The sequence below is a fragment of the Trematomus bernacchii genome, unplaced genomic scaffold, assembly GCF_902827165.1.
Source record: "Trematomus bernacchii unplaced genomic scaffold, fTreBer1.1, whole genome shotgun sequence".
In the NCBI taxonomy this organism is placed as follows: domain Eukaryota; kingdom Metazoa; phylum Chordata; class Actinopteri; order Perciformes; family Nototheniidae; genus Trematomus; species Trematomus bernacchii.
The window spans coordinates 17,374,961-17,387,224 of NW_022987973.1; the positions used below are offsets into that span (position 1 = coordinate 17,374,961).

The 12,264-nt window shown below is 41.7% G+C and overlaps 1 protein-coding gene across 2 annotated transcripts in view; it reads left to right on the plus strand.

Annotated features, from left to right (window-relative positions):
* The window catches only part of tspan4a (tetraspanin 4a), a 110,635-nt gene that overhangs the window by 18,643 nt on the left and 79,728 nt on the right, over positions 1–12,264 (plus strand). Inside the window, exon 2 of one of the 2 annotated variants that reach the window (XM_034116130.1) lies at positions 7,716–7,795. In XM_034116130.1, coding sequence (XP_033972021.1) covers positions 7,733–7,795 — 63 coding nt within the window. In that variant the 5' untranslated portion in view covers positions 7,716–7,732. Of the gene's footprint in view, positions 1–6,206; positions 7,796–12,264 lie in introns of those variants that run through there. The other variant, XM_034116128.1, reaches the window with a different exon arrangement.

The following is a 12,264-nucleotide window of genomic DNA, read 5'->3' on the forward strand; positions in this document are numbered from 1 at the left end:
ATGAACCACTAGCTTTTGTTCATAGTAGTTTTATTACACTGCATTATAGTTGCCTTTCCTCCAAGCTAACGTTCATATCGTGTTAGCTACCAAGGTAAACAAAGCTAGGTTAGCATATTAGCAGGCAAGCTGTTCATTACACAACTACTACTAACGAATCTAAAACAACTAAGTTTCTCTAATATTTTGTGATTTGCATTTGATTTCGTCCAGCCAGATCCTGGCGGACAATCCATGACGGGGAAGGGATTCTACTACTACTGAGGGTGCTAAAAGGCACCGCACCGACTGTGCGCAGGCAAGATGCGAGGAGGAGGAATGGATGATATACCGTGTATATATGTATATTTATGTTCATTTTGTACATTTCTAAAAATAAAGTTTAATGGAAATACTTAGTAGGCCTATCCTTTCTTCCCTGAATTCATACTGTATATAGCAAACCATGATTTGATTTATCATCAAACAGTAGTAGTTTATAACGGGTAAAAATAACTTACTCTTTGTTATGAGAGTAGCTCGTAGGCCACAACGGAAAGACAAGGAGACATACACGAGTTTACAAAACCACGGCACATTTATTGTGGTAAATGCAGAGACAGGTGGTCGAGGGGAGAGGGTCGCTCAGTTCGTCCTTCTGCAGCCGCTTTGGAGAGACTCCGGGCCGCTGGGATTAATAGCACCGGCTACGGAGGTGTCCGTGATCGCGCTGATTACCCTCTTCAGCTCCACCCCACCGTAAGACAAAGGCCCTGAGGCCGTCACACTCTTCTATAACAACAGTTAAAAATATATATGTATATAAAATATACCGCTGTACCGACGCCATGATAAGACTGATGTTACGCTGAGAGCAGCCGGGAAAAGCACTGACATGGGCGCAGCCTCTCTGGTGGTTGACTAATCAGAACGAGTGGCCGAGCTGACCAATCGGAGCACACTAGGCTCACAGGGAGGGGGGGGCAAGAGCTCCAACGAGTCGTTTAGTGGAGAAAGTGAATACTGCTGAATACACATGCTTGACAGAGATGCTGTATGCGAAACCAATGTGAGTTTGGAAAATTGCACAGTATAAATCTATTTTAGTATACCTCAACAATGTAATTATGATCAGTGGAAATGGCCATGACATGGGCCCTTTAAAGCCAGCTTCAACACCAACAGCAGTTATATTTCTTGCATTTATACAGAGATTGACAAAACACTCATTTCTGTTTTCTTTTGTACCCAGTGAGGGCAGGTAGGCGTAGAGACGTTCCTTTCTGCCGCCTACATCCAAACTGTTGCATATGCAGTATATCTGGGTAGCTCTGAGCATGTCGCACGGCATAATTACATTTTACCGTGTCGTGTTGCACAACTACAGTCATCAATTGACTCATTCACAAACATGTATGGTGAACGATAGGTTGGCTCATAAGCTTTGCACTGACTTGATTGTTTTGTGTCACCTCATGTAAAATCCCCTTGTTGAACTGACTTCTTAATTACATATGTTAGTTAAAAGCTTTAATTAATACTAAAGCCTATTGTACAAAGGTATTAAGTCATCACATTCCACTAATGCTGACCCAGGTGTGACTCATTCATTTTTCACTCTTGAGCTTTGTGGATTCATATTATTCATTCATGATGATTAATGTGTGAGTCTATTTTTAATTATGTTTTTTATTCATGTTTAATTTACAATGCAAGCCGTTACAGGATGTGTTTGTACGCATGACAGCTCTCCACACATTGTTACCCTGTGATCAATAACAGTGCAGTCTCACTCGGAGGAGTGGTGTGGCTCCTGGGAGAGAAATGTCAGTCTGTTGATCAGGCAATGGATAATATCTCCTCTTTGACATTTATTATCCTAAGTGGATAAAATAATTATTCATTAGGTTTACTCTAGTATAAAATTACTGTGAGTAGAAAATCAACATTTTTATAAAGTCAAAGTAATACAATTGTTAATTAAAAGCATTATGCTGAAGGGCTCTTCTTATATTGCTTTATGTGTTATTTTCCGTATGATTAAAGCGTTGTTTTTGATGCAAGTAAACATGTTTAAATGAAGCATCTTATCTTAGATTTTGTATGTAACCTCTTAATTAGAAAAACAACTTTACCTGTTGTGAAGTGCAGTAAAACTTTATTTTGGAAATGTTGTTGAGTAGAGGTAAAAAGTAGCTTAAAATAGGCATAGGCATAACATTCTTAAAGGTGGGGTAGGTAATTTTGGAGAAACCAGCTCAAGTGCGCTAGAATTTGAAAATACACAGCCGGAACAAATCTGCCACTTCCTTACAGAGCCCCTCCTCCAACACACACGAACGCGCACATGACCAATGAGGGCACGAGATAAGTTTGTGCACAGATGGAAGGCTGACAGGCAGGTAGGCCATCCAGTTATTTTAGCCGGGCCGGCTCAAATGATTGGTCGTGCTTTTTACAGTACTACGGCTTCCACAGATGACATTTTTGTATGTATTTATTGTCAAAGCATTTAATATATTCATTGCTATCGGGATGTTAAGAGCATTCCATGAAATATAACAAAAAGTGTTTCTGGAATAAATTACATACCCCACCTTTAAGTGATTGTTTTTTGTTACTTTCCTCGAATGATGGTGCGTAGTGGATAAAATAAATGTTGAATCCACTTTCAATCACTACATTTGCCAAGGTAGGCTCCCAGAGCACCCCATTTATCGCATTTTTGTGGAATTCACCATTATAACCCAGGATCTCACTAGCCTATTGCCTGCCTTTGATAGATTGTTGATTTCGTTTTTTGATGTCAATGAGACACATCTAATAATACAATTAAATCTTATGTTTCACAACCGCATGCTAAATGCATTGCATGCTTGTGCAGCAATTCCATTGCTATACCAACAGTACTCAGCACCACCGTTACTACCATCAATATAGATTTGACTGAAGTCAAGAACGTGAGGCCATGCTTTCCCACAGGGAAACTCAGGCAGTCACACTTTGCCTGAATCCAAAAACATTATAGACCAATTCCCTTCACTGTTATCACTTATAATAAATTATGTAATTCCCAAATAAAAACGATATTGTATGATATATCTTATTATATAATCACTACCAATATTTTTGTTCTTATTGTGGCACTCTGTTAACACAGTCAATATCTTGATTCATCTAGTTTTGTTTTATTGTCCATACATGTTGTCATTGAAGCAAGCTTAAATCCCTCAAGAGTTCAGCTTGGTTGGGTAAAACATGTTGATTTCCCATCAGAGCTGTTGTTATTTATTTCATGGCTGATTCCTCATGATCATTGGTGTCGAGCTGTTGAGAGAATGTGCTATCAGTTGGCTCATGGGCCTCGCACACAGCTGTGTTTTTAGAAAGTGACATCTTGACGAGAACTGAGCCAGGCAAATTAGAAAAATTATAATCAAGATGTGATGCAGAGATAAAAGCTGGACAAATATTTAAGCAATAAAAACTGTTCTGTCCTTCTGCTCCAGTTTGAACATAATAGATGTTTTGTTGAATTGTGTGGACATAACCATTATTAATAGCCTTATTAATAATCAAAGGAGAAAACAGGTTGCCTTGAAACAGGCATTGACAGTATGAAAATGTTAAAAAGGGGAAATTGTACTGCTTATGCACATACATTTGGGTACATAGAGTGCTTACAAACTCACAAAATGTGAAATGTGACAACCAAGTTAGTTTTTTGTAGACTGCCTCAGTCTATGTATTAGACTCATAGCAACTTTTTAAAAAGCCAATCAGAGCAGAATGAGGTTTTTATCAGAAGGGGGTTTTGAAGACAGTTACAATTACATTGTAAAAAAGTGTTTCAGACAGAGGATGAACACAGGTATATTCAGACAGACAGTGTTGACAAAATTATGACTTTTTTATACATAAAAGCATGGTAACGTGTGCTAAAAGAAAGCCAAAATACAAGTATGACATGAACATTTGCATATGTCCCCTTTAACTTTCCGAAAATAGCCTCATGTTATCAGTATGAAATGATTGTGGTTGCATAAGCTAAAATCCTACCAGGCAAACAGCTCTAAATAATTTGCCAGTCCTATGGAGAGCCATTCCCATTTCATATGCTCATATTGCTGCTCTGTTCGCACTGCAGTTATCCTTGTAGCCTGTTTTGTCATTTAGTGGAGACATTCATGGGAGACTCATATTGCAGCTTTAAACAAGGGAAAGCGAGCCAGATTCATAGCCCTATATGACTGCGCAGAGACCAGAGTGCAGCATAGCACCCTTTGTGTATCTGACTGTGCACGTCAATCCATTTACATCCTTTTGTCCCATCACAGGGATTTATAAAGTACTATAATATGCACCCCTACTTGTAAAACCTACAGTCTTAGAGTAAGATTTCATCACGTTGTGTATCATGTTTCCCTGCTGCAGCCAAAACCTTTTTTTTCTCCCTCTGTGAATTTTAACACGCTGAAGACATCAAAGCTGCCGCTACCCGTGGGGTCCTCTGCATGTGTATTTTGTGTTCTGGTTTGTGTGTTTCTAAACTGTACACAGTAATGTTTTTTGCTTCATAGCGTCACAGTATGTCAAAGGCGAACCATTTACAGAAGAATGTGTTCCCTGCTTCACGAATCAGGCCAGTCTGTATTTTGTGAAAGTGGCGGAAATAATTCTGCCAATTACACACAAAATGTATATAAATGGGATGAACACCATGCTGTATACATATAATATATTTCAAGGGATTCAGCAAAATGGATTATGTGTGAATAAGCACGCTCAGTATAAGGGACACATATCTTATAGCTGTTTCTTGTAAAACCTTCCTTGGTTAAAAACTCAGCTCTTTAGAATTTAGAAAAGCACTAATAGGTCTAAAGTGCATCTATCTTGTTATGCACACGTTATTTCTGCCTATGTAAACAACAGATGGAAATGATGGATGAAAACAGTTTTTACGCTTGGCTTAGGTACAATAGTTGGTGTATTGATTAAAGCATCGTTTGCAGATGAAAAGAGGATGAATCATGAACATAAAATGGCATCAATTTAAAACATTAGATTGGCATGCAGTGATTAGGGGACTAACCTTCATCTAATTAATACTTGAAACACAAATGCCATGTTCGTGTTTCATGTTTTCTATATTATTTTTTACAGTTTTCATTGCTGCATTTATAATTATTTCAATTCCATTTCCAAATTCTACATTTGACTGAAAACCCAGTTCACCATGCTGAGATGATGGTGGTAGTGCTCCTTGCTGTTGACCTGCATGTAACCTATGCCATTGTTGTAAAGGACGTGGATACTCTTAAGGTAACCTTTCTAATCATATCACTGCCTCATGTCCATTCACCTTTTTAGGGGTGAAAACCATAAGCCGAAAATGTGTGCATGCTCTTATCTGTCAGACAGTCAGTCCATCTGTCAGTCAGACACATTCAATCTCTAAGACTGCCACCTCTGCAGTCTGACAAAAAAATGACATGCAGGAGGAAAGACAGACATCCTTTAAATACGTGATTAAAGTCAGTACCTTGGCAGCTCTGAAACGTCCCTGTGGACTCATAAAGCCACTGACCCACATGGCCACCAGGTTGTGGAGAGCATGCGGTAATTTGTGTGAATGTCAGCAGCAGTGTGAGATTCCCATACTTTCAAAGAGTCACACACTTGAGGTGACTTGTTTCTAGAGTGGAAATCTGTGCCAAGTGTGGCAACATGTATGACCCAAGCCCAGGTCCCGAGGGAGAGAGGAACACGACTGAAGCCAAGCGTGCACTGAAAGCAGCCTGGGCTGTGCTCGAAAACAGCCTCTGCATGTGGAATGAGTTTCAGGCAGAGAGCAGAGGAAGAGGAAGCACTAGCGCAAGTGCAGCAGGTTTCTGAGCACTGGTATGTTAACAACACACCAGGTTGTGTGTGTGAGAGTGCTATCTGGGGCATGATTGGCGTGTACACGAGGGAGGATGGGGCTGCTAGACACTGATTGGATGCGCTCCCTCGTTGGGTGTGGCCAGAATATGAATGACCGCCCCTGCCTTTCGCACTGCCAGATTTTGGGAACAGTTTCAGAGGAGGGATGGGGTGTTTGAGATTGTGCGTGTGGAGAGGAGAGCATCGCAGCTTGTGAGGGAAGTGAGCAGAGAAAAAGGGGAGGGGGGACAGAGAGAGAAAGAGAACAGGAGCCTGTGAAGAGAAAGAGGGAGGGAGCTTCAGGCAGAGAGTCCGGACTACCGCTCAAACACTGCAGTCTTTTGCTTCTCTGTGGAAACAGTGTCTTTCTCTTCTGCCTGCCTGTCTCTTCTTATTGCTTTATTCTTCTCTCGCGGCTTTGCCATGACCCCAGCGGACACCTTGATCTCCTTGCCCACCTAGAGAAGAAGGGAGAAATGCTGTAGCGGAGGAAGGAGAGACGAGAAGAGGGGACACGGCACACTTTGCCTCACTGATGAGAGTCTGGAAATTAATTAACCGCCGGCAGCACAGAGGGGGGAGCGCAGAGAGGGGCTCAGTGTGAGGTGCAGGAGGACAATAAGAGGGAGTTGAAGAGGGTGAATTATTAAATGTGTGGGGAAGAGGCTGTGGAGATGAGTAACCTCTAGACACTTTTCAGAGACAAAAAGGACAAGTTTGGGCAAGGCAGGAATTTTAACAAAAGGATATATTGAAAAAGCCAAAGAATGTACTGCTCACAAGCGTTATTCATCCTTTCATGCCGCTTTTCATCCTTCCCCTCACATGCATAACACCATATTTCCCTCTCATCTTCTTATCCTTTTTCACTGCATGTCAGCAAAAGCATATCGACAGCCACCACCACAAGCCTTAGACCCGTGCGTAGCATTTCATTCTCAGTGGATGTGTTACTGAATACATGAAGTTGATTGGCAGAATCAGGAGTGCTGTTATCTCCCAGCCGAGAGTACCTGCTCAGGAATTTCCCATGAGTCCAGGTAGGACGTCTTGGATCATTTCGCCAGCCCAAAGCAGCTGGAGAGGTCGACTCGAAGCCCTCCAGTCATTTACCTGATTGGATCGTTATGAGATGAAACTGCAAACCAGTTTATCTCTCAGAGCATGACACTTGTGTTTGGGGCGATTACAGAGAGGGAAACAAGGATGTGCAGATGTGAAAGTGTGTGTGGGGATTATGTCCTAAATACACAGAATTACACAGTTGTTGCGGCAGGATTATGCAAAGTCTCCTGCTGGATGTAGTGGCACTATTGGATTAAAGAGCGGAACTACTACAGGACATTATCTTTCACAGATTAAGTGAGATCAAGTTTGTCACACCTGGGGTAGAATTGAATAAGCCGTTGCAGAGTTTGATGAGGGGTCTATTCTGAGGAATAGGTAAAAACATCACAAAAACAATCTCTCAGCGCCCAACGGAATAACTTTTGGTCCCTCTGTGTGGACTAAGTACTGAAGTACACAGAGTGACTATAAAGAGACTCTTAAAGTTCCTTCAGTCTCCATAATGAGACGCTCGAGCACAGACGAGACTCCGTACCGGCGCAGTCCGTCTCTGGACAGCAAACCCGACACGCCGCCGTTCACTTCTGGCTTTCACCGCTTCAGTGGGGAGTTTGAGTACAAGCGGCCACCGTTTGCGTTCGGCTTCCACACGACAAAAGGGCCGGAGACGTCAAAGGGGCGCTATGCCCAGGGGAAGAAGTATGTGGTGTTTTACCTGGACCTCTCCTTCATATTCCTCCTAGAACTGCGGCGCTGCAGGATGGCCGAGGGTTGCATGATGGCCCTGCGATACGGAATGGTCTTCTTCAACCTCCTCTTCTGGGTGAGTCCTTAATATTTTCCTCTGAGTGTTTGTTTGTTTAGCCAAAAGGGGTTTTCTGCTTTCTTGCCTTTCGCATGTTTTCATTCTATGTTACTCACACTTTTGTTATCTTGGATATGTGTGCCTGTGCAACCATAGTGATGTGAGAGGAGTGAAGAAAGGGGGGGTGTTCAGAAAGAGATAGATCAAGCATTTAGATCATGTGTACAAAGCCCACTGTGTGGGTGAGTGACGCCTTTTTTGTTCCCTATACAGTTCTTCAGTGTGGGTGTACGCTGCATTGTTAAGCTTCGGCATATTTTGAGCTTGCATTGGGTGTACACTGGTCAATCACAGCGTTACAGACGTGCTTTTATTCTTCACCTGCTGGACCTCGGCTGAACTCTCCTCCCCACAGAACAGCACATTGCAAAGTATCTGCTGTCAATCTGCTGCATTGTATCTGTTTGCCATGGGGACCTTTGAGCCCTGCTGTCAGTCGGTCTCTGCTAATCACACTCCGATAACCACACTACAGATAACTTTCCCTCGCACTGTGAAGTCATACTCCACAGCTGAGCTTCACATCTTCAAGATCTCATCAGAGCTTCAGCTGGGGTTTTTTTTTGTGTGCAAAAGACCAATTTTTCTACTTGACAGAGATTTAAGTGAGGCTGGCCCCTGTGGTTATGTTGCTGGGATTACTTTGATTTGTCATACTTCTGTTCTTATTGGTAATGCTATGAGATGAAGCCTTGAACGATGAAATGCAATCTAGCTGCCGAGATGCAATCTCCCTCTGGGAACAAGTGACCTCTTCACCTCTACATCTTCTCTCCGCTATAAAGGGTTGTCAAAGAGGGGTTGCAGTGTTTGTTATTAGCACACTCTGTGCCAGTGTGTGTGGCCACCTGGTATAAATAACGACCATGACAAGCCTCTCCTAAGAAGCCAATCGTGGTAGGATCCTGCAGGTAAGAACAGAGGAGCTCTTTCAATATGAAGCACGTCTGTAATAATATCAGTCTTTGTAGCTGATGGCTAAAGTCAGAGCTCATTGTCATCACAATTTCAACAGCAATTTATACCGTTATATTCAGTATATTGATCAAGTCCAAGCATTGTATGAAAAAAGGGGACTTAAAACTGGAACACATTTTCAAAATTGTGACTTATACTTTGAGTGATGCAGCAAAGGAGTTTACATTCTGCATGAAAAAGAGGAACAGTATCATCAACAATTCTTGCTTATATCCATTATTTGTATGATTGAGTCCAGGGATTTCAACAAAGATAATTGACCAAAATAAAATTGAAAGTGTGTGCTCAGTAAAAGAAAACACTATCAATCATTTTGATGATCAAGTATGATGCTCTGAATGAGATACAAGTGCTAGAAAATGAGTTAAGTTAAGTTAATATTACATTTGTTTTTTCAATTAGTTATTCAAGGACAACATTAATCAAAAACAATTTCAATATTTCTTCATTCCTGACCTTAACATTTGAAGAAAAAGGTCTGCCTATCACTTTTTTTTTAACTTTATATTAAAGCGAATGTAATAACTTTGAGTTATTTTGGAGAATAAGAGTTTGGGACTGTTGAAATTAGGACATTAGAATACGTCATCATGTGCTCCTTCAGAACGTTTGCCAGATTTGCTGTCCCTATCGCTCCCACTGCCTTTCTCTTCATACATCCATAGCCTTTCCCTGTCCTGACTGGAATACGGTTGTGTGGCTCAGCCCAAGCCAGTTTGTTTGTTTCCCATTTACAAGGCCAGTTAATCACAAGAATAAACAGGAGCAGAATCCGTCCGTCTGCCAAATGCAGTAAATGTACATCGGATTAAAAAGTGATGACCTGCGCACACTAGGGGTGTGTCAAAGGATCTGTGCACAGTATGCATCTACGTTATCACAAACAGAGCTGACACTCACTGAGTCTGAAAACCATGACGAGTCCGAAACCGTTTGCTGTTTGGCGCTGTGTGGAGCAATCCACTCATTCAGTCCGCTCTCCGAATCTGAGTCTGCTGTTGACTCGCGCATGATGATTCTGGATCTGCTACGGTTACGAGTCCGCACGAGTCTGCTATGTTTTGCACAGTGAAGGAAGTTCCCTTGATTCAGTCAGTCAGGATTTGCAAATCTGAGTCTGCTGTTGACTCGTGCATGATGAGTCTGGATCTCTGGATCTCTGGATCTGCTACTGTTACGGCTCTGAGTCCCCCCCTGAGTCTGCAGGAAGTTTCACTGGTCTGCGTCCCCTGAGCCAAACGATAACTTCTGGCAGCTATCCTACTTGCTAAAGGCTAGGCAGATGGACTGGGGTACATTGTAATGTGATTTTAAAATGTACATGTTATAAGGAGAGTAGCGAGTGAAGCAATTTATGGTTTTAATTTGTACGTCACCAGGTGTAGGACTCAAAGGACTCGGGTTAATGGAGAGGGGAGACTCGTCACTCCCAGCTCATTACTAGGATCCGGGTTAATGATCCGGATGAATCAGGACTCAGCCATCTCTAGTTCAGATAACACACAGGAGCTAGAAGACCCACCTGCTTCTTTTAAATCAGCTGTGTGGGAACATTTCGGGTTCCATGTGGACTACAATAATGATGGAGTGCGAGTGGTGGATCGGACAAGGACGGTGTGCCGGCGTTGTTCGACAGCGGTGCGGTATGCTAATGGTAACACAAGCCAAACATGCTAAATCATATCAGAAGGCATCAGCCAGATTTGGCAATCACCGGAGCCCGGCAAAAGACAACAGCAGTTCAACAGCTTATCCCCGCTGTTTTTAAGAAGCCAATAGACATGAAAGCAGAGAGACCAAAATAAATAACGGAAGCTTTTGGCATATGCTTTTATGCTTTTGGCCTAGGCTGTGCCCTTATGCAATAGTAGAGGACCCCGGCTTTTATTGATTATGATTGAAACACTATCTTATTATTTATTTTGTAATATTTGCAAGACATTCTTTTTAGTTTTACAGCTTATTGAACCTTTTTTATTTGACATCAGCCATTATAGATAATATGGCCATCTGAGTGTGTGTGGTACTGTATGTGGTTTGTTTTTAACTGTGTAATAAAGTTAATTATTCAAAATGTTAAAGTTCCTTATTTTTAAACTGAAACTTGCACTACTGTTCAAAATAAATAAAAAAGAAACCTGGAATTATACATTTGGGACTTTTTTTTGCTTTTTCTTGTTGTGCCGAACCCGTACCGAACCGTGACCCCCAAACCGAGGTACGTACCGAACCGTGAATTCTGTGAACCGTTACACCCCTAGCGCAGACACAAACACACACAGAAAACTTTAAGTGTCGATGTCAATTTACATAAACCTAAAAAGTGTCAACACCGTTAACTTTACACACTTTCTTTTGACAACATGACTCCTCAAGCTGCGTGAGAAGACGGTGTGACATATGTGACAGACAGACTAAACATATCAGTCTGCAAATAAACAGTGAAGCTTGGTCGGAATATAAATACTGAACGCCTGTAGGCTTAAAAATGTCGCTCCGAAAATGTTGTATCCGAGCTGTGGTCAGTTGAAATTCTCAGAACTAATTATGCATTGCTGTGATAACCTTGGGTCACGGTGAATGAAAAAAAAAAATAAAAACATAAATTCACACCTCTCCTACAGCCATATTTCTTTGCTGTGTGTTTGTATTCTCAGTACGTACAGAGAGCCACATTTTAACCAATATTCACAGCTTTCCTTGGCCTTCAGCCTGTTTGTCAGACCATAACTATGTTTGCTTATGAATTCCATGAAATTGGATGAAGTTACTCCAAACTGGATGAAATTAAAAGCATCAGTAAGAACTATTTCCCAATGGATTGCTTTCTAGATTGGGAAGTGTCAATTATGTGTACCTTCCAAAACCCTCGGGGTTAAATAGTAGAAGACCAGTAGATGCAAAGTAGTGCAATGATTAGGTGACCAATCCAGTCCATCGACAGAAAAATCGATAAAGATTTATTCAAAAGTTTTCAGACATCATTTGAGATATCTTGCTACTTGCCTTGACATAAATTCTACATACATGTGGTGTATATTCTGTAAAGTGAAGTGAAAGAGAACGTTCTGGTTGATTGAAGGAGTTGAAAAAGTGGATGTAGTGGTGCTTTCGTAGTGGTCAGTAAAGGGGCTCATGACAGCAGCCAGAAGTTTCAGTTTGTTCTGAGACAAACTGCCTGCTCATGTTGGTGTCAGCCACTAATTTCCTCTCAAGGCAATCGCAAGAGGTCAAGGGGTCAAACTGTGACGAGTAAGAGAACTGTCGTTATGATTGAGGCCAGAGCGGCAGCCACTGAAGAGCCGGGACGATGGGAACAAGTGACAGAGGACAAAACCTCCTTGGTATTTATTTTATGAAGCAGGACAACAAGTACACTTAAACTTAAAAGAGGAACAGATCAACTGCAGTGGTGATGTGCTGCTAATCCAATTGTGGAAATCAGTTCA